The sequence below is a fragment of the Brienomyrus brachyistius genome, chromosome 9 (assembly GCF_023856365.1).
Source record: "Brienomyrus brachyistius isolate T26 chromosome 9, BBRACH_0.4, whole genome shotgun sequence".
NCBI lineage: Eukaryota > Metazoa > Chordata > Actinopteri > Osteoglossiformes > Mormyridae > Brienomyrus > Brienomyrus brachyistius.
In genome coordinates this window covers 11,097,224-11,122,000 of record NC_064541.1, presented here as the reverse complement: position 1 = coordinate 11,122,000, position 24,777 = coordinate 11,097,224, and the positions used below count along the sequence as shown (strand labels likewise).

The window sequence follows — 24,777 nt, the reverse complement described above, 5'->3', positions numbered from 1 at the left end:
ACACGAGGGCGACGCACGGTACTTCATCACGGCTTCTCATACCTTCATCTGCCACGTATAGAGGTATGCAGTCTCACCGGAGAAATAAACCTGACCACTCCTGGCTTTGGCAAAGAGTCTGTTTATTTTTGGCAGTTATGACAAAACAGCTTCAGTCCACATGCTATGCCATCAGCAGGGCGGCAGTGCGGTCCAGACCGAATCCTACTTGATAAGGGAATGCTGCAGCTCGGCCTGTGGTGGTTCCCAGATGAACGATCAAAAAAAAAAAAACATTTAGAACAATAATGAGGACAACTTGATGTCAGCCAGTAGCAGTAAGACACGAACACAGGCAAACATGAGTGAGCTACAGTTATTTCTGACTGTGGTGTGACATTAAGGGTGTTTGTGCCACGTGTGACAAAGTATGCGAATAACCACATGAAGGTACCAGTACAATGAAGGGGCCAGACACACTACACAGAAGTACTGGCTCCACTTATGACAAAGTTACTCAAAGTCGGAATCGATATGAATGAATTGGGGGTGGGGGGGTTGGCTGGGTGTGCTGGAGATTGTCGTCTGGGCCCCCCTCCCTGCCCTGCACTCTCATGCTCACTCTCATTGGCCAGGCCAGAGAATCACGCTTCTGCGAGCGAAGGGGCTCATTTTGCGCCGTCACTGGTCACGGGCCTCAGTTCAGGCTGGATTTGAAGGGGCTCCTCGAATGGCACCTACTGCTTTGGTGGAAACAGAAGGCGAGGCTGTGACCCCTACTCCCAGTTTAGTGCTGCTCACACCAAGCTTTTAATGTCACTTTCACCCATATTGCTGACTGGGTCCATGTCCGAAAAGTGCATGAGGTACCAAGGAAACAGGTGCAGGGATGGAGGACTGTCACTCAGAGGACAGGCGTGACTGAAAGGCTGGACCCAGTCCACAATCTGACTAAGTCTGCCGGTCTCCCTTGCACTGTGTATTGCTGTATATTACTTAAATTACATTCAGTACTTTCAAGTCTTTAAAAAAGAAAATCAAAATTCTTCTGGCACTTCTTAAATCAATCCCAATGCTGCTCCTCAAAGAATTTGAGCTCCAGTCTGTGATTGGAAGCAGATTTGCTGTAACCTGATGGGCTTTTTAGCTCGGCTTTGGTTCCTCCCACAAGCGTACAAGGCTATATCCAGCATGGAGGATGCTGCAGGCCCTGTCCAGGTTGTCAAACAGCATATGTGGGAGGACATGGCCAGGGCGGGAGACCGCGGGGGGGTCAGTCCTTCTTGCAGCCCCCTTCTGCACCAGAGACCTTCTGGAGCTCCAGGTCCACCTTGGCCCGCTGGGTGCGCTGAACGAGGCTCCCTCCAGCAAAGCCAAGGACACCTCCGCCAACGGCGGCTGCCACACCCACAGCCTTGAAGCCCGCCAGCAGCCCCAGAGGGCCGCCCACCACCCCGCCCAGCAGGGCTCCCGCCAGCGGCAGCACTGCCATCTTGTACTTCGCCGCCTGGGGAGCAGGAGAAAGAAAAGCATCAGCGTCCCGTCCGGAGAACGTGACTGAGTGAAGGTCGTCCTCGCACACGCACGCGCCGCTGACCAGCCAGTCACGGAGAAGGCCCCAATAAAGTAGGAGACTCCACCCCCCCTTCTGGTGGGATGGGGGGTATATTCTAATCAGCACAATTCAAAAAACCAAAGAGATCAGATCTGCCTCAAACACCACATTCCCGGGGAGCAAATTAGGAGGAAGAGGAGGAGAGGAGGAGGCCGAAAAGTCCTCTAAACATTCTCAGGGCAGTGACGAGCCCCCACACCCCCCGCCCAGCCCCTGAATGGCACAAACTGATTAGCACTCAACTTTGAAATGAACACCTTTCAAACGGGGCTTTGGGTTTTTTGGTGAATTTTAATTTGAGAGATGGCAAACGGCACATGGGCGGCTCGCTGCGGTAAACACGGCGGTCAGATGGCCGATAGCGGCCGCTTCAAACGCCGTTTTGAGAAGCTGCTCATTTCTGACGCTCTTCTGATCTCCCCTATCTTCTGAAATGAGAAGTTGCTTGTTTTTCTCTCTCCACCCCCACCGCTGTTTACAGACAAATTAATTAGCGGCACCCCCTGACAGTGCAAATGGGGGAGGGGGGGGAGCTTTCTTCTCCAGCACCATCCAGGGAGTTTAATTGCTGCCTCCACCAGGGCGGTACGACCTTCTTCTCATTGATTTTGACACATAAATGCTGGAGCATAAGTCGGCCCAGAACTTCAACGCAGGTCTGTGAATGTACTGCTCTATGAGCCTGACCCACCTCCGTCCTGTTTTATTATCCAGACCCCATCTCCAGAACCTTGCCAGGACATCAACCAAACTCTGGTAATACATCAGCAGAAGCCTAGCAGGACATTTACAGAACGTCACTTTGGATAAGTTACGTAAAAGCCTGGCAAGATATCTACAGAACCTTGGAAAAGCCCTAGAATACCCTAGTATGATATCTACAGAACTCGACAGAAGAGTATCGGCAGGCCGCTTGCAAGACACAAATGTCGGTAAAACATCTGCAGGACACAAGCTTGGGATGAACCGCTTAGCATTTGACAAGCAATCACTACTTCCTTACAGTACAATCAATTCAGGTGGCAGCAGTTAGACAGTCAGCCCACGCTGTACTTTTAAATGAACGAGAGAACATCTCTTTTGTATCACCAGAAAAGTAGCTATCTAAGGTTCAGCAGGGGTTTCTTCCCAGGGCCAGTTACCCCAGGGCCCGTTCCCAGCCTCTGCTGTGCTAATCGGGGCCAGAATATCATCCAATCACGGCAGTTCTGCTTTCCCATGATCCAGTCTGTCCCACCTGCTCCTCCCCACAGATCTTCCCGGATCACTGGTGACCCTGTCTGAGCTTTTCAGATCCCTCACTACCGGCGATTCAGACGAAATGCCCCTCAAGCCCAGACTCGCTTCTCGCCACACTGCATTTCAGGCGCCGCACCCCCTCCCATGTCGAGCCACCCGTGAGGGCGCCTATATGGCTCTAAATTAGCATATTTTTTGTTTTACTTGCAAGCCGGTCTATTTTTCAGCATGAAAGAGCGCCCAGCTGGAGCACAAACACGCCTCGCCGAGGACCGTCGCGGAGCCAGGAATTGATGTGTCCCTTCGGCGCGCTCAACACTTCCCCACATTGACTCGCCGCTAGAGACCATCACAACACCCATTGATTTTTCCCTTTCACTCTGCTTTCACCATCCCACCTCCCTCCACCCTCCCCCATCCCCGCCGACCCCCCTCTCCCCAACCTCTCTCACTTATTTCCTTAATTGCAGTTTCCCTTCCGTATTCCAGAGGTGGATCAATAGAGGCCACCACTGTGGATGGCTTGCAAGGGAGAGCAAGATCGATCTCCCCACAGCACCAACACTCCCCCAGCCACAGCCCCCCATACTAGAACACACTCATACCACCCCCCACCCCCCCTTACCTTCCCCAGGCTTTGGGTCCCTTCCTCGACGTTTCCAGCAGCTCTGCTGATGTTGTCCTCGATGCTGTCAATCTTCCCCTGTTGGGACTGAGGGATGATGGAGTTATGTGCCGGTAGGTGGGAGGGGGGGGGGGTCTGGCATCCCTACTGGGACCAGGTGGGAGGCCGCTATGCACACATCTAATGCCCATAGTCAGGGTCCCTGCAGGCAGCTCCACGTACCTCTTCACATGAACAGGCCGACAGCAGGATCCCTATGCCTGTCAGAATCACCTCCACCTTCCCCTCCTCCCCAAAGCCTTTCTAATTTTACATTAAACAAAAGTTTAAGTTTCCCCCCTTGTGGATTCATAAAATGTATCCATGTATCTGAAACATGCAGACAGCAGGTGGCATCATGGCTAATGAGCAGCACTTGACCGCAGGTCTACATCCCAGGCGGAGGGGCTCCGCGTTTAACTGATTAGCCTGAATTTCATCAGGAAGAAAAAATACCATCCGGGTCTCCAGGATGAAATTCTGCATTAATAACTAAAACAGGCAAATAAAAATGACAACAATGGCTATTAGGAGTGTGTAAGGAGGAGCCAAGTGTAAGAGAGGAGTGGATTGTGGCTGTTAAAGGGCAGCAGGAGGTAAGGTGTGTGTGTGTGTGTGGTGTGTGTGTGTGTGTGTCAGGCAGGAAGGCCGTGTGAGCCTACAGGATGCTAATGAAATATTCAGAGAGTGGCAGCTGTTTCACGCTTTGTACCCGGGCCGCGTCAGTGGGGGCTCGCAGCGGTCCCCCCTCCCGGTCATTAGGTGCTGCTGGTAAATCTGGCTTTAAAGAGTGCGGACCACCCCCAGCGGCAGTGAATTAGGCTAAGCCAGCAGCGGGGCCGCTCCAAGCCGGGCCAGCACAGTACTGAGCGAGGGCTGGGGGTGCGGCTCTCGCGTGGGCAGCTCACTCACCCCACTAATTCCACTGCCCCCTGCTGGGGGTGGCCCACGGTTCAGTGGGCTCTCAGTCTGTTTGACGCTTCTATAATAACAATAATAAAATAATAATAGAAGAATTAATTCTTATGCTGCCTTGCCCCAGTCCACCACCCCCCCCCCCCAAACTGGATGGATGGATGCTCTTATTATTATTATTAATAACAATAAATATTATTATTGTTAATAATAATGACAAGAACAATAATAGTAGTGATAATAAATCAGCTAATTCTGCTTTGTGAGGCTTGTTGCTGTTGGTTACGGGGACTGGGGGTACCAGAGTGTTCCATATCTCAGTCTTCCTCCTCACACACAGTGTTGTGATGTGCGTATCTCCCGAACTTTGTCTCTACTTCAGACACACACAAAGAGGGTGCCAATCTCCCCTCCCCGTACTGGCCTCCTGCCTGTCATTTGCACCCCAGACCCTGGGGGACAGCCACCGCTCAGAGTGCAGGCTAATGAAACCCGGAGGGCTGGGATTCATCCCGCAGGGAGCAGCCGGATATCAGGACCGGCGACGCACAAGGCCAAGAGGAGAAGCAGGGAGTCCTGAAGGCATCGCTTTGCTCAGCTGCTCTGCAACTTTAGGGTTTTATTCCATCGAGGCCAGATGAGCCGAGAATCTATCTGTGAAAAAGCGCGGAGAACTGACAGGAATCCATACTGGTGTGAACGGCTGCGGAGTCAGGGAACCAAAGATCCCAGGGCCGCCAGGGTAACCCTATCAAAGCTGGGCCCTTAACCGAGATCTTAACCGTAAACCCTCCTTGAGGTACTGGAACATGGCTGACCCTACGCTCTGACCACCAGTGTCACTCTCACCTTGTCACATGTCGGTATGTGTCAAATAGGAGAACATCCATCCATCAATCCATCCAAATGTAGGTAGATGTCCATCCTAGTTTGGGGCCCAATCATGGGGGAAGAGCGACTCTAAAGGGGGCACTAAGAGTCCCACAGGGTCTCACCAGGATGAGGACTCCCGTGGCTGCCGTCACCGTCGCTTGTTACCACCTGCAGAGTGACGACCGCATGCGGCATCCGGACATGGTGGCTGTCACTCAGCCAGGGCACCGCAAGACGGAGCCTTGATGAGTTTCTTTAGAATCGATACGGTGACGGCGACCGGCGGACGCGGGCCTGAATGTCTCCCTGCCTCGTGATGCCTTTCCCGAGCCCTTAGCGTCTCTGTCACTGAGGTGCGGCAGCGTGATGAGGCCCCGCCCGCAGTGGGGTGGGGGGCGGGAGCGTGAGCATCATAGCTGTAAGTGCTAGCTAATGGTGATCGATACTTACATGGACCAGTTCCGAGAATTCGTTCACCAGGCCGTTCAGTTCCAGCAGGTCCTGCGAAATGCAACCAAGGCGATGAGTGTGTTAAACGATCGGGAGCTGTCCGCACGCCCGCTGCTGTGCTGTGTGAAACATAATATACCTCCCAGACAGCGCGGCCAGGATCGTTTAGCTCTGGCACAGCACTGCAGCTCCGTCAAAGGCTTAAGCAGAAACCTATCCGGTCAGAATCTGCGAGAACTGCAGGCAGGTTCTATGGGCTAAGATAAGGAAGACGGACAACATACGGCCCATAGAGGCGCGAACCAGAGAGGCGTGACCAGGGCTACTCTACATCACATCGTGATTACGGGATGCAGGTGCAATAATCACCAGGGCTATAGATGACGAGCAAAACATTGCTGGATGCTGGCTTTTCCATACTATACGGATGCTGACTTATGCCCACAATTTTGTGAGCAGACTGGTAGTGCACCTAAAATATTAATGACAGGCGTATCACGACACCCAAAAGTTAGTAATCTGTTTAGATTTGGTGTATCCTTGTTCAATAAATAGGCTAAAATTCAATCTGCAAAAAGTACAACCATTGCGCATAAACAAGCTAGAGGGAGGGTGGTGGTGTGGCGGTATGTCTTGCAGTTTAATGTCTGAGCCGTTTATTAAACAAGGATACGCCGAATTTATACAGATTACTAACCTTTGGGCATCACAATGCGTCTCATTAATATTTTAGGCACGTTACTAATCTGTTTACCAGATGTGGATATAATGTCCATATAGTACCGAAAAGCGGGCGTCACCTAAAGCCCAGGTGATTATTTCTCATGCACCATATGATTGTGATTATAGCACGATGTGATGTTGTGCTGCTCTGGGGGTGACCCGAGGAGGTGTGGCCTCATCCCACACAGTCCCTCACCTCCTCCAGTGACTCCCAGGACTCGGCTGCGTTCTGGTGCTCAGGGATCTCAGGCAGGAGGAGTTGGGCCTGTGTGGCAGGGGGATGCTCTCCTTCCGCAACATTGAGGGTTTTCCCTGAAGGAAGCAGACCAGACCCATTCATTTACACCCTTGTACAAATTAATAAACAAGTTGTCACACAAACATGCATACAGTTGCTTTGGGACTTGCTGGTCTATACAGCCAACAGGGCTGAGAGTATGATGGACAGAGGAGGCACTGTGCCCACGGACTGGCAGGCCTGCTCGGGTGGGGTTAGAGCTGAGTGGATGGACAGAGGAGGCACTGTGCCCACGGACTGGCAGGCCTGCTCGGGTGGGGTTAGAGCTGGGTGGATGGACAGAGGAGGCACTGTACCCACGGACTGGCAGGCCTGCTCAGGTGGGGTTAGAGCTGGGTGGATGGACAGAGGAGGCACTGTGCCCACGGACTGGCAGGCCTGCTCAGGTGGGGTTAGAGCTGGGTGGATGGACAGAGGAAGCACTGTGCCCACGGACTGGCAGGCCTGCTCGGGTGGGGTTAGAGCTGGGTGGATGGACAGAGGAGGCACTGTACCCACGGACTGGCAGGCCTGCTCAGGTGGGGTTAGAGCTGGGTGGATGGACAGAGGAGGCACTGTGCCCACGGACTGGCAGGCCTGCTCAGGTGGGGTTAGAGCTGGGTGGATGGACAGAGGAGGCACTGTGCCTACGGACTGGCAGGCCTGCTCAGGTGGGGTTAGAGCTGGGTGGATGGACAGAGGAGGCACTGTGCCCACGGACTGGCAGGCAGGCTCAGGTGGGGTTAGAGCTGAGTGGATGGACAGAGGAGGCACTGTGCCCACAGACTGGCAGGCCTGCTCAGGTGGGGTTAGCGCTGGGTGGATGGACAGAGGAGGCACTGTGCCCGCTGACTGGCAGGCCTGCTCAGGTGGGGTTAGAGCTGAGTGGATGGACAGAGGAGGCACTGTGCCCACGGACTGGCAGGCCTGCTCGGGTGGGGGTAGGGTTGGGTGGTATGACTGTGTGCTTCAGCCATCCATGTATGTTTCAGGTGAAAGGTCTGGGGTTTGAGCACCTCCCCATGTTGTCGTGGAGTTTCCTCTGAGTTCTCTGGTTTCTCCCCACAGTCCAAAAACACACTAAGGTTAATTGGAGCTGCCAAATTCCCCACAGGCATGAATGGTGTACGTGCTCTGCAATGGATTCTTGCCCTGTCTTGGGTTATTCCCATATAATTTTTATCAATCCACCAGGTCCAAAATCTGGACCCAAGGCTATAAGTAAGAATTAATGTGACTGTGATGTTCGTCTTAACTGTGGGCATTCTCTCTGCATACTAGTTGTGACTACTTGTTTCAATTAATTTGCACAAGGGTGTATCAGCATTGCATATGCAGCCCTACGCTACATGTATGCGTGGTGAGGCCTGACCTCGCATGGCGTCTGCGTGGGCGGGGGCTGAGGGGCCAGGCTGTGGCTTGGCGTCGGCGAGCAGGCCCAGGAAGTCCTGCACGGCTTCAGAGGCACGATCCCGGGTCGGCTGCACCATCTTCTCCAGAGCCAGGGCGTCCTCCCTCCGTACACGCCCACACAGCTTCTCCATCTCCCGGACGTTTGCCCGCAGTTGCTGTGGGTGCAACTGACATTAGTGGAGGTATCTGGGCACTGCTGTTGTACCCGTGACCTCCCCCCTGTGTCAGCTGGCGATGAGAGTAACAGAAGGCGAGTGCTCAAAGTAACCAGGGGCTTTAAATATCTACAGTGATGAACAGCAGCAAACCCAACAGCAGCTTCAGGTGTGAAAAGACTCTTTTTCTATGATCCTGAGTAGCGGTGCATGACGTGGAAATTTTGTCCGCTACCAATAACTGATACATTTTTGTCCAATATTACTGATATGGACACTATGGAAAATGACTGACCATCCAATGCAATCATCTCCATTATTTTAGCAGGTATGACTTTAGCTCTGGTGCTGCCAACTTTGAATATCGACTAACGTCTAAATATTGGCCGGCAATATTGACCAGGACTGACACGTAGGACTGATGCCAATGTTTTGATTTCTAACGAACACTGGCCTATACCGATATGTTAACCAATATATCATGCATCAACCCCAGAGTTAACAATGTCTGATTTATTTTATTACCTGCCAAAATGACATCTGCTGCAGTATCCAAAAAAAATCTACGAATTTTTTTACTAGATTCCCGAGCTACATAAATTGGTGTGCCACTGATTAAAAAAAAAGAGCCGTAAGCTAAATTGCATTTTCAGACATGGTGATGTTCGGCTCGGATGTAAGATCCCCGCACAGACGATGGTCAGGTGGCAGCCAGCACAGAGCAGACGTGGCTCTCTCTCTCCCAGAGGCTCCGCCCTCCCGGCCTGTCTCATTATGGCGCTGACAGCCTCTTCACCTTCCGCCCCGAGGAGACGGCGGGATTAGGAAATCGGCCGATCGATCAGCCCTGCGGTGCCACGTGCGGGTCAGGAGTCAAAGGCTCGCCGATTGAGGCCTGCCTCCCTGCGTCCTAATTAGACGGCCCTGAATAAACATGCCAGTTTCTGCAATTACGCTTGTAAAGACTGGATTAGCACGGACCCTGGCCCGCGGCTCCTTCCCCACATGATTAGCTGCGCACTCGGTTGCTGTTAAAACATCCTGCCCATCCGGAGTGGTCCTCCACACACACGCATGCACACGCACAAACATCAGCCCTTGCACTCTACGGAACACAGATATTCATATTTAATGGAACATCATATTTAACTATTAATAATAAATTTGCATAAATGTTTAATTATTTTTAAAAAACCGAGATCGCAAATTTACAAGGTTCTTCTTTTTTCAAATATGTGGTCTGTGCATATCCGGCCACATCAAAGCACATAACTAACGAGATGGGCAGCTTTCCCTACAGCAATTAAACGCACCCTATAACCATCGACTCAGGTTTGCACATTAATCAATGCGTGTAAAAATCATTGCTGAACAAAAAGTTAATTAAAATTACATTTCTGACAGGTTGGATTCCAGCTGACCTGGAGAGATCAATTCAAATGCAGCTTCTGTGGGTCGTTACTTATTCACTTTAGCATCTACCTTTAAATGTTGTTATTCTTCATACCTCTAAAACCCAACAGCTCCCTATATCCAAAACACAGATCTACACAAAGATTCTGTGTATGCAACTGCAGATATTTCGGGCTTGGGCAGTTGCCTCCAGACTTCACTCCCCCCTCCCCCAATTTATACAATTTCAATAAAAGTAAAACTTGCATGATCCTGCAGGACATCTATAACTCGTTGCCTCTGCAGAACCACGAACATCCTCGGTGACAAAGCAGTCGAATAACACTACCAGAGATGAAAAAAACAACCACAATGTGATGACCAGGCTGAACCAGACACTAAAGGACTCTCCACCCCCCACCCACCACATACTACCTATCCATTTATACTTGCCATATATTTATTCGCTATTTCATATTTTGTACATATTGTTAGATATTGCATGTCCTGTCCTGTGTTTTGTTTATACTGTCATGTACAACGGCAGTCCAAAAAAATCAATTTTGAACTTAACACTGTGTTCTATTTACGCCCATTCTATGGGGGTATTTTGACCTTAAAGTGACTTGATGGAAATCTGATGACTCTAGCAGAAAGACGCATACACTGCAGGAGGTCACAGAAATGGCACACGGTGCAGAGGATGCTGAGAGTCACAGACCCAGGGCATCCCACCACGTCCACTTTCATACCACAGTTAAACGGTTACAGCACCTGACCTTTTTCAAAGCTAATGGTCTCACCTACAGCCCAGACTTTCAGCTCTGTTACCATGTGAGCCCTGCTGAAACTGGGGGCGGCGGAGCAGTGGGACCAAGAAACCACAACAAAAATGTAAACACACACATACACGAAAAAAAAAAAAAACTTGCCCCACTCCTGAGCCGTTAAAGGAGGAGGCTGGGGGCGGCCTGTCGTCTCGGGCCTTTTGTGTTTTTTCAGACAGTTCTTTGAAGCCAGGCACAGGTGGTTTGGCAGGGGCTAGGGAGACGGCTCAGAACAAACAGCGTTTCACGTCACGCCAGTCAGTGGGAGACACACACGGAGCACCAGAGGAGTGGGCTCCCAGAGCAGCAGGAGCACAAACTGCAGCCTCTACCGCAAGCATCACTCACCTAAAACTCAGTTAGAGAGCAAGACAAGGGGAGGTGGGTGGCCACAGGAAAATTGCTCTGCTTCTACATGCCGTACTCATGTCAGATGACAACCGTCTTGCAGACGAAACATCTGCTGCAGCAGACAGGGTCTGAGGACATCAGGGAACCTTTAATGTGAGAGCTAGAGGGAGTGAAGCTCACTGTGGAGCCACGGCGACCAGATACCAGCGCTGCTGCCCTGAGGCCACACTGATGCAGAGCGTCATGGAGTCAATGCCGTCTTAACTCACACTCCCATTCCTGAAACATACTGCGGTCTAATACATGCATTTCCTTCTGCCTGAAAGGTTAGCCAAAGAAAATTTATAATAATTATAAAAACTAAGCCACGCAGGTGATAAAGAGAGAGTTGAGACAGCGACCGACATGAAGGTAAATGCCACAGTTATAAGAGGGCCGAATAAGCGGCGACCACCACAAAGCTGCAAAACAAGCAAAAATAAAGCATTAAACGAAAGTCCCCCACCTCCCCCCCCCCCCCCCCCCCCGCCCCGCCCCGCCCAAAGCTTCCGTTGAATTTCTGCACTTTTAAAAGCAACCGAGCAAAACTCCAGGAACGGAAACGTGACGGAAACTGCGGGGGCTGGGGTCTGCCAGATTAGAACCGGCTGAAGATAACACCTGAATAATTAACTCCTCAAAAGGAGTGACAGCCTCCCTAACTGCCCCAACACATCAAGGGCTGCAGAGGATCACAAAGGCCTCGCAAGCTTTAATCTCGTCTCTTTTGTCGCATGCGATAATTACGCCACTCTGATCCCGTTCCTCTGCTGGGTCTTATTGATCCACCAGGCCTCCCTGCTCCCAGGGCCAACTTCGCTTTCGGTCGACATGCGAGCACCAACCGAACCAGGGAGAAAAAAATGCATGACAGCCTTACGTAGCAGAGAAGATGGACGTCCAGACAATGATCCGAATGAAAAGCTCAACACCTTAATATGTGACCAGCTACTACACCAGGGTCCCAATTACCTGCAATAGAAGCTCCTCCTGAAACATAGACCAAAGCACCTGATTGAAGCTGTCACCACCCTGCTTCAAGCTATTTTGTGTTCTCTTCCATACTGTGTCTCGATGCTTTCTGAGATGACGAAAATCACCGGGGGCTTTTGTGGGCCAAGCTTCTCACACACAAAAAAAAGACAAAATGTCCTATGCATATATTAGCCACATAAATCCCTTAACATTTTTTATCTTGCAATCATGCCGGGGATCCTGCATTTATCCCTGGTAGCAAAATCTGACACGCATCCACGTGGCAAATGTGACTCAGAATGGGAATGCGGGCAGATATCAGTTGAGAACCCCAACAAAATCTATGTAGGAACCTTTCAAACTATACAGAGTAGATGCATGGCACAAGCTGTCAGGCATAGACATTACAGAGTGAGGTCAAGCAAGTAATGAACCCATTCGTTCATCTGTGCTGTGTTACATGAGCTTGAGTTCTGTTTGCCAAAGTCCAGAACTCTTTAGTTTATTGTGTATTTCTCATTGCTAAAAGCCCCTATTCTTCCCTCCCTCCGTCACATTGTTTTATTCACCTAGCGAAAGTTGCAAACAATAATTTCAGCTATGTCGTTAACCCACATTTACATCAGACCTCAACGAAACACCGAATGCAGCTACTGCAGTAGGCTATGAAGTTCTCACTTTACCCCAATTCAGTTTCTGTTCTTTTCTAATTTTTTTCATCTCTGTGAACAATTGAAAACATCACCCCTACACAAGGAGGTGAATGTGGGAGGGTTGATTCAGAGGGGGAATCAGGCAGGCAGATACGATTTTACACACCGTCGTTCAGAGAATCTACAGCCATGTCATGCAGTACTGAACCCCGACAGTCTGACTAGTAGATTCACGCCCCGATCCTCTGTATTTTATCGCTTATCCATCATAAGTATCGGTCACTTTTTTCCCTCCAAGATCAGAGTGGTCATCAGGCAGAGCCAAAAGCAAACAAATGCGTGTCCTTTAGAAACTGGAAGGTTGATGGTGATAACTTTAACCTTGTAGTCTTATGGGAAGAGCCCATTTTGTGGTCCAGGAGAGCATTCACAGAGCAGGTGAGCTGGCTTATCTCTGCCAATTCCCTGTCCCTCGCTTGGCTTGTAGCTGGAGGCGTACCTGATGTCTTCTGCTCTTCCTCTCCCATTCATGCCCATCCTCTCTCCCCCAGCACAAGAAACAAAGTGAGGTTTTTCTCTCGCAACAAAGACGACTCTGGCATTAGGCCTAACGAAGAACACAAACCATCCAGTAATAAAGCCTCAGCTATGTCATCCCTTAAAAAAATAAAAAGTAATAAATCCAACCATCTCATGTATCTCCCACATGCTCAACTCTCTCTATCACACTCACTCTCAAATGTATCAGCGGCAAATATTGTGGTTTAGGACACAAACTTGTAAACATGACGATTGAAATCTTTTGCAGTTGTGCCCTTGAGCAATACTTAACCCCGAAGTGCTACTTGGAAAAATCCCACTGCAAGAGTGAGTAAAGCTGAAAACTGATAAAAATCATCAGCTGAGCAACTGAATTAGTAACAATAACAATAATAATAGCAATAATAGGCATTCTGGGCTCCCACGGGAAAGACTAGCAGAGTCAGGAAGAGTTCAGAGCCACCCCCAGGAACAGGGACAGCGGGAACAGGAACCGGACTGAGACCATTCCATTAAACTGGAGCACATTGGCTAATACCGTATAGCTATGTCAGTTATCTGTGGGCTGAAGGAAGGCAAGCGGCTGTTAGTTTCCTGCCACTGTAACCACAGAAAACCTGAAACTTTTGCCCTGGATGCATATGTAATGTTGAATTTACATGAAAGTTTTTTCATCGTCGTCACAACACTAAAACAAAATGAATATGGGAACTTATTATATGAAAAAGACATTATGAAAATAAATCAAACTCCTCTGCAAAGAAACAAACTAAATCTTGAATACTTAAAGCTGGTCATTTTGTCCACAGTCATACGCCCAATGAAACAAATCCTCAACTGATGTTTTTGGATGGCCTCTTTTGTGTCTTTCTGAAACATCCGAAACGATCCTTGACATTTCAGGCCACCCCGTGAGAGTGCCAAACTGGTGCAAACTGGTACAAGTAAACATGCCCTAGGCATTACACGAAGGCGCCGATGAGATCGTTACGGGGAACAAGTAGCTTTTGCTTTTATTAAAATCAGCATTTTAAACAGAACTGGCACGGCACAGGAACACAATGGTTGGGTCACAAAGGTCATACGCTTCGCGGAGGCAAAGGGGAATTGTGCAAAAACAAGACATCCCGTGAGGTTCATGGGAAAACCTGCATCTTGGCAGAGCAGACATGCAGATTTCCACTTTCAAAAAACCCTGCACGAGTCAACAGGGGATATGAGATTAGCACGACCTTCCATGAAGACTGAACCGCTGGAATTTGATGACACCATCTCTCAGACCCTTCATATGTGTCTGCAGGTGACACACTGAGGGACAATCCCCTAGGGAGAGTAACAGTAAGTGGCGAAAGGAGAGCAAAATCAAAAGAGCAGATTGACAGAGAGCTTGGGGGGGGAGGCCTAGCAGAAACCAGTCTGCCAAACATGGCCTTCCTGGTATCTACAGTTCCTATGACATCATCAAAGTCAGCTGACAATGCCCCACCCACATTCCATCACCACGTTTGGCTAAAGTCCGAATCAGTCCACAGCTGAGACCACGACGATCACGGCCAGACTCACGCTCTCCCTGAGGACGGGCCATGTCGTGGCCGTGTGCAGACTGGCGATCTCTGCTATGTGCCGTCCGCCCCACCCAGCACCCCCTAGCTACGGTGAAATAAGCAGATGAGATAAAGACGGGTGTCTGTAAGAGGCCTTGGAGGGTCTCCGAAGCCTATACAGTGTGTGTAGATTGAAGTATATCCAGGAAAAAAAAAATCAATATGCAGATAATTTGGGGGTGGAGGGAAAGGGGTTAATCAATCCCCACCACACTAACAGGGGTGCCTCGAGGCTATCAGCGCTTAAGGGGGTATCTGGCCAAGCTGACGATCGCAGGTTGCTCCAGGCTGCAGTGGCGCCTCTCATATGAACTCATACAAATGAATGTGATGAAATTTACTGGGCCTGCACTGCCTACACAACCGCTAACTTTAGCTCGGCATCTAACTGCGCAGACACTCAACCCACCTTTCGGCTCATCCTAGTTTAACTCAGCCAGGAAAGATATTACACTCTGCTTTAATAAAAACTGCCACAAAACCTGTAAAAGTCCCTATCGGCACAGATCCGGTCAAAACACACCTGTTGCGCACTCAAGTGTTACGACGTTCACCGTAAGCTGAACTGAAACGTTACCACGAGTGTGTGTAGGGTGTGTGAAAGGGCACGGCTCTGATGACACTCGTGTGACCTGTGCACACAGCATCACCCCAAGTGTACCAACGCTACAGAGGACAGTCATTCAACAAACAACTTTCTATTCTGTTCCAGTTCAATTATTCATTTAGCAAATTATGCTTTTAACCAAAGCAACACACATCTGAAAAAAAAACAACTGGAGTTAAAGAGCATCGTTCAAGGGCCCGACGGTGAAATCACTTTGGCAATTAAACTGGCAACCTTCTGATCACAAGAGTCCTAACCTACAGAGTAGGGCTGGGCGATATCATATTGATTTTATATGCCGCATGCGCAATAATCACCAGGGCTTCAGATCAAAGGCGAAGCATTTGGCCAGACGCCAGCTTTTCCATACTATACGGGCATTTATTTACGCCCAATATTTCGGAAGCAGATTAGCAGTACAGCTAAAATATTAATAAGATCAATTTTATGACACCCAAAACTTAGTAATCTTCATTAAATTTGGTTAATGGAGCATGCCACATCATGCTGATTTGGTATACTATGTTTGGTATACCTTACTGCGATTTGCACTGAAGTGTCAGTGAAGAAAGGGTCAGCTCAGCAGCCACTATACCTTTTAAAAGAGGAGATCTTGCGGATAAACAAAGTAAAAAGACGCCGGCGGTGTGGCGGTACTTTTTTCAGTTTAAAGTCTGACACGTTTATTTAACACAAGCATATGCCAAATTTGCTAACTTTTAATTGACAATAATTGACACTTTTTTATTGATCCCCGTAGGGAAATTGTCTTTTACGCCTCCCACAACTTGCTCTTTTTTCATAGAGGAAGTTGTCTGCGAAGGGCTGCCACCTGTAGCGGCGCCCAGGGAGCTGGGGGTTAAGGGCCTTGCTCAAGGACCCACAGGCTGAGGCTGGGTTTGAACCTGCGACCTTCTGATTACAGGCACACAGGCTTAGCCCACTGAGCCACACGCTGCCCATTTTAAGATTTTTTTAAGATTTTTTAAAAAAATTTAAATTTTAAGATTTTGGGCGTCATAAAATGCCTCATTGATATTTTAATCGTACTATTGATTTGCTTAACAAATTCTGGGCTTAAATAAATGTCCGGATAATACTGAAAAGCTGGCATCCGGCCAAATGCTTGGCCTTGGATCTGAAGTGCTGCAGTAATGCTACATGTTTATAGCATTATACAGATGAGTGTGTTTACAGATTCATTTAAATGTAAATAATGGCATGGCTGTCAGTAAATTAAATTAAAAATGTATAGCCTGGTTACGAGGATCTTTGGTGCATTGCGTGGCGAAGCTCCCTTAAGCTGAGAATTCTTGTGAAACCTGGTACTTTTAAAAGTCTCTTGGCACCTTTATGAGTACAGCAGCCTCAGATGTGTCAGTGAGCCATTCCGTGCCTGTGACGGCAGTCAGCTTTCTAACGTGGACTGTTCAGCGAAGCCGAGGGCCGGGTGTGCAGCCTCGCTGGCGTCTCCAGAGCACTCACCTGCACCGTGCGGCTGGCGTTGATGTGCTCTTGGTGTAGCCTGTCCCACTGCTGGCATCGCTGGAACTGCGGGGAAAAGGGAATCAGGTCGGACGCGTTTCACAGACGTATCAAAGCAGGCACACGCCGGCCCGCGCTAATCCCACGGGCGCACACACGCGTGGGCATAGACACGCACCTCCGTACCCCACAGGCGCCCACACACTGAGCAAAATAAACACATCAAAGGATCTTGGCTGTGTGGCCGACACACATCTCGCTTCTCCCGCTGTGGCTGTTTCACACCTCATTAAATATACTTATTGTCATCATCATCATCATCTTTGGCATTATAATTATTCAGCCATTCTGCTTCCCAAAAACAACTGTATCCAAAAGTGCTAAATGCCTCAGCACTGCTCAGTGTTCCCCTCTAAACAGCCGTTGGCATTAAATATGAACAAGTTCCCAATTTAATTTCACAAACATCCACTGCAGTGCTTTTCAAAAGAGCTGCCCACCACCCAAATGGCAGGAGGGTGCGTTCAATTTCGTACTTGCCAAAGAAAACAACTACTATAACATATAAAACAAAAACCTCTCGAATATTATGTAAAAATGAAAGCGAAACAAATACACGAAAACCAAAAGAACAACAAAAGAACCTGGAGGGAAAGGGAAAGCAAACTGGGTGAGCAGCAACACACTTCTGTTCCAATATCCACCACGCCAGCTTCAGATCAGGGATGTCTGGCGATCAGATCATGCCCGCTGTGAGGAGAGGGTCTCAGAGCGGCTGCCAGCCGGACCGCGGCCCGATCCAGCTGGCAGCGTGATGCGAGCGGCCCTGTCCGAGGGAGGGGGGCCCGCCGTGCCCTCCGGTCCGCTCCGCCCTGCTGGCACTGACAGGTGGGACATGCCTGCTCCCCGTCGCCTGCTCCTAATCCTCCACCTGGCCCCTGTGGCCCCCAAGTCGGGGCAATTTCGGAAGATTCATCGACCTGCCTCCCCAAGCCCCACCATTCTTTGCGAAAACCTGCCTGCAAGGCCGCCTGCACCCGACATAGTCCTGTTAGCGCAGACGAGCAGACCAGATAAATCACAGTGAAGTCAGACGTTCTGGTGCTGCTGGTTATAATACACCAAATCACTATGCTTCATGAGATGTACTAAGGGCAAATTTAAGGTCTTAAGATTCAAGACTACAAAAAATAGACTTGGATTAAACTAGAAAATGACATGAAGTTTCAAAACAGGTAGAAGCTCAACAAAACCACTATGAATTTCACAGCTGGTAACAGTCTTCCATTTAGGAAGTCCTAAAACAGCCAAGCTAACACTTGGAGGTCCGGAGCCTATCCCAGAAGCCACAGGCGCACAGCAGGCAGTCACCCAGGATGAGGTACTAAGTGAAACCCGTCACTGTAATTCCAAGGTGTAGAAGTTGAATGAAGGTGTCAACTAAACCAAGAATCTTTATTAAAACAAACCAATGAGAACCTTAAAGTCACCAATGACGTGTGGAGCTGATGCTCTCAGAATGAGTAGATTATCACGTTTCTGACATAGAGAGCTTTTGTGGGGCACGGTGGGGGCAGGCTATACCTTCTCGATGTTCATCTGGTGCTTCTGCAGCCTCTCCAGATCAGTGGGGATGGCCACTTTGATGAACTTCTGGATGGGCTGCTCCAGTCGCCGTAGCGACAGTTTCTCGGTTTCATCGGCCATGCTGCCACCCGGCTCGTTACTGTACCCGGAGGCCAACACCCAGACTCAACGGCGCTACCTAGAGGGTGACCAGGCCATGGATGAGAACCTCCTATGGAGCCACAGTGCCAGTGCAATCTATCCACAGCTCGGCAAGGTGCTGGCCAATCTCAGACCCGATGTGGGCAACAGGACGCTACACTTCTTCATCATCAGCTAACCCATTGCTGAAAAACAATCTCAAAATTAAAGGTCTGAAGGTCTGGGGCTTTCCCGCGTCTGCCCTAGGTACTTTCCGCCTAAGGGTGCGTTGTGGAACAGTCCCAGGGAATTGTTTTCGAACCAGGGCCTGCAGCAGCGAATAAAGCACACTATCCTGGGCTAGTAAAATGTACAGATGGGGGTCAGCTGAGAAATTAAGTGATGATGATGTCATTCACTTTTATTTAAATATTTAGATCTTTATCTCTCTCTCTCTCTATATATATATATATATATATATATATAGACACACACACACACACACACACACACACATATATATATCTTAACTACAATTGTTTTTATTATGTTTTGCACTTCTATGCATTTTGCTGGATTATTTTTATGCTTTTACCTGCACTGTGAACCTCTTATTTCTGCGAAGCACACTGAATGACCTGTGTGTATGATAATGTATAATAATTTATATAAATAAACCTGCTTTGTCTTGCCTTGATACGCCCAGCTGTTTCTAACATAAACACCCAAACAGTCATTTTTAAGCTCTCAGAGGGTCTCACCTCAATCACGTGGCAGACTATACCAGTAAATGTCAGAGCAAACAGGAAAACAAACAAACACGGGAGTGCCCGAAACAAAGTGAAAGTGAGGTACCTAACCCCAGCCCCAACCCCAACTCAGCAGTAAGCATATAGTCCGTGGGTCTGCTGTTCCTGCAGTCCGTCACAGTCCTCGGGAAGGGGAGCAGAGACTGGCCCAAGCAGGCTTTTCGCTCTGCGGGGCGGGCTGCCGAGTCGGCGGATCCCGGCGGAGGCTCCACCGCAGGCCGCTGGCCGGCCGCGTTAACAGCAACACGACGCGAGAAAAAAACCCATAAACCGTCTAAAGTCGGCGCCGGCAACCGTGTTACACATACACAGTGCCCCCCGGCGCCGTAAACAGCACCCACCTTGACGGAAACCGGAGGCAGGTTAACCCTTATCGGACCCGCATAGACAGACGCTGGTAGCTTAGCGCGCTAGCAGGCTGTCAGGGATACGGCCGCGGACGCGCTTCCTAGTCCCGCCCCCGCGCCCAGGCGCGCCGGCCGGACGGCGGCGGCGCTCCGCGCCCTGGGAAATCCCTTACGAAAAAACACGAGGAAAGTTATAATGCAACTCTCATGCTGCACAAAGTGTGCGGACCGGTGAACAATGTCCGCGAAATGCCTTCAAACGGCCTTTATTTCAACTTACTTGAAACGAATTAAAACTTGAGCTAATGAGTTGACGCCTTTATATTTATTTATATATTATACGTTTCTATTTATAGTTTACGTTATGATATGTGGATACATTTCTTATTTCATCTTTAATATTTTTCATAAAATGTTCAATGTAAATATAGAATTAATATTTTATATATAATTATACTTTATATGGTGCTTAAAGATAAAATATGCGGCTAGAGTTTCAAGCTTAATGGGTAATATTTAGTTCATTTATTTGTAATTCTTGTGAATTGGCAATATCTAATATTCGACCGTGATATGCCGCAGCCCTTGTCTCATGAATCGCACCAAAGTAAATGTTTCAGTATCAGAGTGTGACTTGTGGGATTTTTTTTTTTTTTTTAGTTTCTCAGAAACACCTTCACTGCACCGGTATCTTCACTGCCAGAGCCCCAAGGCTTAGGGCCACAGCCGCAGATTAACTGCATGGCCAGGCTCCACTGCAGACCTTCTGTTCGCCCATCCGCGGGGACGGGGCTTGCTGCGAGCTGAGGTGGATTACCGCTGCTGCCCCTTTGAACGAGCCGCTCTCCTGGGTGCACGGAGGAATGCATGGCCTGTTTCGCGTTTAATTAACCTGGACGACGCCACCACCGGCAGCCATCGTGGGCTAAATGCCTCAAGAGTGAAAAATGCTGTTCAGCAGAGTGAAGAGCCAGCGTCATAAGTGTAGTTGCATTGCGTGATAAATGTACAATCTGGTTATATTCTGTCGTGTACCTGTTTGGTACTTATTCCTAGGATAGACTGACAAATGACTTAGTAGTTGAATAGGTGGGCTTATAACCATGGAACAAGACTGCAGATTTAAACGGCAAATGAAACCTTCAGCCTGTACTCATGCCTGTACTCAGGCATGAGAAGTGCATCGTTTTGGCTTCTGGACAAAAATATTTCTTGAAGCATGCAAAAGTAAAAGGTGCTTTTTATTATGGTTTAAAAGTTCTACCCTTTCGTGACATAGATAGAGGGGAAAAAAACAAACGAGAGCTTGTGGGGGAATGTAGGAGGACGGAAAATCTGAAACTTGTGCAGATGAAACCAAATTGGTCTGAAGCGCAGTGCCAGAGCCTCACGGCTGGTCCCTCGTGATGTGAGAATGAGAGATGGCTCGACAGCGATTCACCACTCTCTCTCTCTCGCAGGAGGCTGCGATAAGCATCACATGAAAGACAGCGGCCCGGGGCTCCTGTGCATCCTGTAAGTAACGGCCCGATCCCTGTCGCAAGACCTAATGTCTGTCACGGGGAGAGGAAGGCTTGAACACACAATGGCCAGATTCTGGGTCCGGGGCCGTTCAGCCTGTTCCTGCAAGAACAGTTGTGCCCAGAACGGTGCTTTTGGATCTTGCCGTTTTTATTTTTTCTTGCTTTTCGCATTTCTGGGCAGCCCCGGCATGCGGATATGCAAACCACTTTAGAGGCAGGAGCAGGAAGACCACAGGCCTCTAAAGGCAGAGAAAGTGAGTGATTAACCAGTGAGCACCGCTTCATTCTCTCAGTCTGCTCTCACAAGAGCTGGTGCTGCCCGATCACCTAGTTTTGTTTGAGTCAATGTTGTTTATTTTTTCGTCTGCACAACAAACAATCGCAAACACGGGGTCTGCAAAGAAAGTCATTACAGATTTTTTTGGATGAAAACTCACTGAACCTTTCTGTATGGGAAAATAGAGAAACTAGCTCATCTTAAGAAATTAAAAAATTATTAAAGCTTATTATTATTATTTTAATCAGGCTTGTAAATTTTGGATCTGATTTGTTGCTTTGGATTGAATGTGTTCTTGTATGACGCTCACATTTTTCCATGCCTCCAGGGAGTGAAATGGGAGTCACTGCATTCGCCGTGCGCCAGGCGAATTCGGGACACTTTGACTGTTCGAATATGCTTGTTTGTCTGTAGATTAAAACGGTCTTTCTAATGTGACGATGGAGGCAGCAATGGGCCATGATTTTTCCATGTAGGGTGAGGTGATGGAGGACGGTGAGGATCATTGAGACAGTCGGGGGGGTTGTGTAGATTCCCAGTAACAGCTTACACTGATGGATGGGGGATGGGATCAGATTCTTTTCCGAGGGTGGGGGGGATTGGATTCGGCGGGAGATCTATTGTGTCAGAATTAAGGCGCGGAGAGCGCAGCAGGAATGTCACACTCTGGGTCAGAGCGCAAGTGGCAGGTGTCCGGAGTCACCAGATATACAAGGCGGTGTCAGCCATCTGGAGAGGGGCCCTCTGTCCAATAGCAGCTCGCTCATGGCTGTTTAATATTACATCAGTGCCCCCCACCTGCCAACATCCGCTTACACTCACAGCACGCTGCTAACTCCTTTAAGGCGTGACCAATCCTCTTCTGCTGTCATGGGACATTTTAATTAACACTCAAGGGGTATCTGCCTTATTCTGGTCATCTTTGACCAGCAATGGCTGATGACTTCTCTTTTTTTACCAGTCTGTCTTATATATTTTTTTTTAGGTAAACGTGTCACTGTCGATGCCCCGGCCTCAGTGACTAGCTTTCACGTTCTGTGTATCCGCTAGTGTTCACTGGCGCCCAGACAACCTGGGTAGCCCTGGGGTCCTGGATGATCACCAGTGGCACTTTAAAGAGAGATCAAGCTTCTCCGAGAATAGAATGCCGTCCCACCATCCATCTTTGAAACCTTTGTGCAACAAATACTGTTAAGGGAAATTTAATTTTCTCTTGGTGAGTGAGCCGATGTTTTCTTCGCTGGAATAATTTGCCTTTCATTAATGTCAAATCCATAATCTATAGTACCTTTAGTCGTATAGCAGTGTAACAATGAATCTATTGTTTGATTTAACAGCTCTTCAGATTATTTAGTTTATGATTCTTAATTTTGTTTATGGATCTCACCGCCCGTAAAACGGCACTCCTTCGGCTGATCTCTGCCTCTATTCTAGCCTTTTACTCTGTGGTGCGTCACTTTCCACTGTGAAGGAAAAGACGCTTTTACCTGAGGACAGTTAACGAGATGCGTCCTGCACGCCGTAGCCGGAGAGGCCAAGGGAGGCGGGCGTGGGAGGCCGCTGGCGCATGGCACCATCGGATATCTGCACGCAGGTTAATGTGACGCTGTGAACGGAGGTAATGAGTCACTACCCGGTTCACCACAGCATAGAGACCTGGCTGGTCATGGGAGGTGAGGAGGGGGGGGGTGCTGTGAAAGATTAAGGGTTGGGTGGTATGACAGGGCCAGAAGGGAGAAGAGGCATCTCCGCAAGCCTGAAAACACCACCCTGAAAGATCATGTCTGACTGTCTGTGTGTGAGGTTCTCATATCGCATTTTTGAGGCATGCGGTGGGGGAGAGGGGTCATATTTACAATTCTTCCAGCAGATCTAACCTGAATGGCTAATATATGGGACCCCCCCCGCAACACGACAACCACAGGTGATGATTAGTAACAAAAATGGCCAAAGCAGGCGCCCAGCACGACAATAATATAGTAATGAAACAAGCAAGGCTGGAATCTGGTGAACCAGCCAACCACAGAGGAGTTTACAAAAACGTATTGTTACTTATGCAAGTTGTATGGATATACAACCACTTGTTCAAAATGCTTGGCACATTGTAGCCAATTGGGCAAGAAACTGAACTGGCTATATGTCTTTTCCTGCAGTAACATGGAGCCTGGTGAATGATTTCTGGGGTCCTGATTGGTGTAGTGCTTTCCCCGCGTAAGGTTGTGAGGGAACAGGGTCGTCCAGACAAACAAAGAGACTCTCAGGCAAAATAATCAGCACTGTTTTATGATTTCAAACTGCTGAACAATATCTCCAGCGAGCCGACGGGAAAGAGAAGTAAAGAGAGTGAAAAGGAACATCAGGAAGGAGATCGTTTTTTTTTTCTTTGTTTCTCTTTGTCAAAAAAAAACAACGCACCACAACTCGTACCACAATATTTGAAAAAAGCTATCAGATAAAAACACTTCAAAATATTAGTTTTGTATATATATTTATATATTTATATCTATTAAAACTTGAAACCACTGCCGCTTCATTTTGCTTCGTTTGAAATCTCAGTCAGCGTGAATGAGCCCTTGATGAGCACGGAATTAAAAATAAAATAAAAATGAAAACAAAAGCAGAGCCACAGAGCCGACAGTGTTTGCAATAAATACAGGCAAAGCCGTTACGATATACCATGCATATAATTCTTTTTTTCTGTTTTTTTTGTACAAATAAAGACATCATGGAACAAATTCAGACTTATTAATAAATGGCATTGATAATACGAACATACAAAAGGAAAAAAAAAACAGATGTGGAATGTTTTGCCCACTCCCCCCCCCCCCCCAAAAAAAAAAATCCCATCCCCTCCCTCACGAAACCCACCTATCGCAGCAACCCCCCCAATGTGGGGATGTGTAGGACCATGTGTTACATACAGTCCGCCTCTGCAACGATATAAGTGCTTTGAAATCAATTCTGTGTTCCTTCTCCTCAGTCCAGATCCTGCTGTCCTACAGCTAAAATAAAATATTTCAATTCTGTGTACTTAACTCCTATAGCTAAAATAAAATATTTTCGGTTAAAAAAAAAAAAAAACTGCAAATTCAAGTTTGTGGAACTCTGTCATACAGTTAGTGCGATTGGCTTCTGTTCCCTAGGTTTTCCTTAACCTTCCCCTTATTTTGAAAACATTAAATTCTGCTTCTCCTTTCTGACTTAGTATTGAAATAATTTAGAGTTTGATCTGTGACCACGGTCTCCTTCTCCCTCTTCTTTTTAGCACTTTAGGAATTGCACTTAAAGAGCAAACAGGCTGTCGTCACATTGTTTTGTGTGTAATCCCCATGGTGTGA

At 48.4% G+C, this 24,777-nt stretch overlaps 1 protein-coding gene across 2 annotated transcripts; it reads right to left on the bottom strand.

The window, feature by feature from the left end:
* Nucleotides 1-101: 101 nt before the first annotated feature.
* stx17 (syntaxin 17) lies at nucleotides 102-19,769 on the bottom strand. Of its 2 annotated transcripts, none has more exons than XM_049025598.1 (8): nucleotides 19,634-19,769; nucleotides 18,361-18,541; nucleotides 16,777-16,842; nucleotides 8,108-8,303; nucleotides 6,655-6,770; nucleotides 5,736-5,786; nucleotides 3,459-3,545; nucleotides 102-1,486 (listed from the first exon to the last, which is right to left on the bottom strand). In XM_049025598.1, the coding sequence occupies exons 2-8, from the start codon at nucleotides 18,481-18,483 to the stop codon at nucleotides 1,253-1,255; spliced, it is 873 nt and encodes a 290-aa protein (XP_048881555.1). In that variant the 5' UTR covers nucleotides 18,484-18,541; nucleotides 19,634-19,769; the 3' UTR covers nucleotides 102-1,252. The 2 variants fall into 2 exon arrangements, with proteins under 2 accessions (XP_048881555.1, XP_048881554.1); XM_049025597.1 differs by lacking the exon at nucleotides 19,634-19,769 and adding an exon at nucleotides 19,245-19,614.
* Between the last annotated feature and the right edge of the window lie 5,008 nt (nucleotides 19,770-24,777).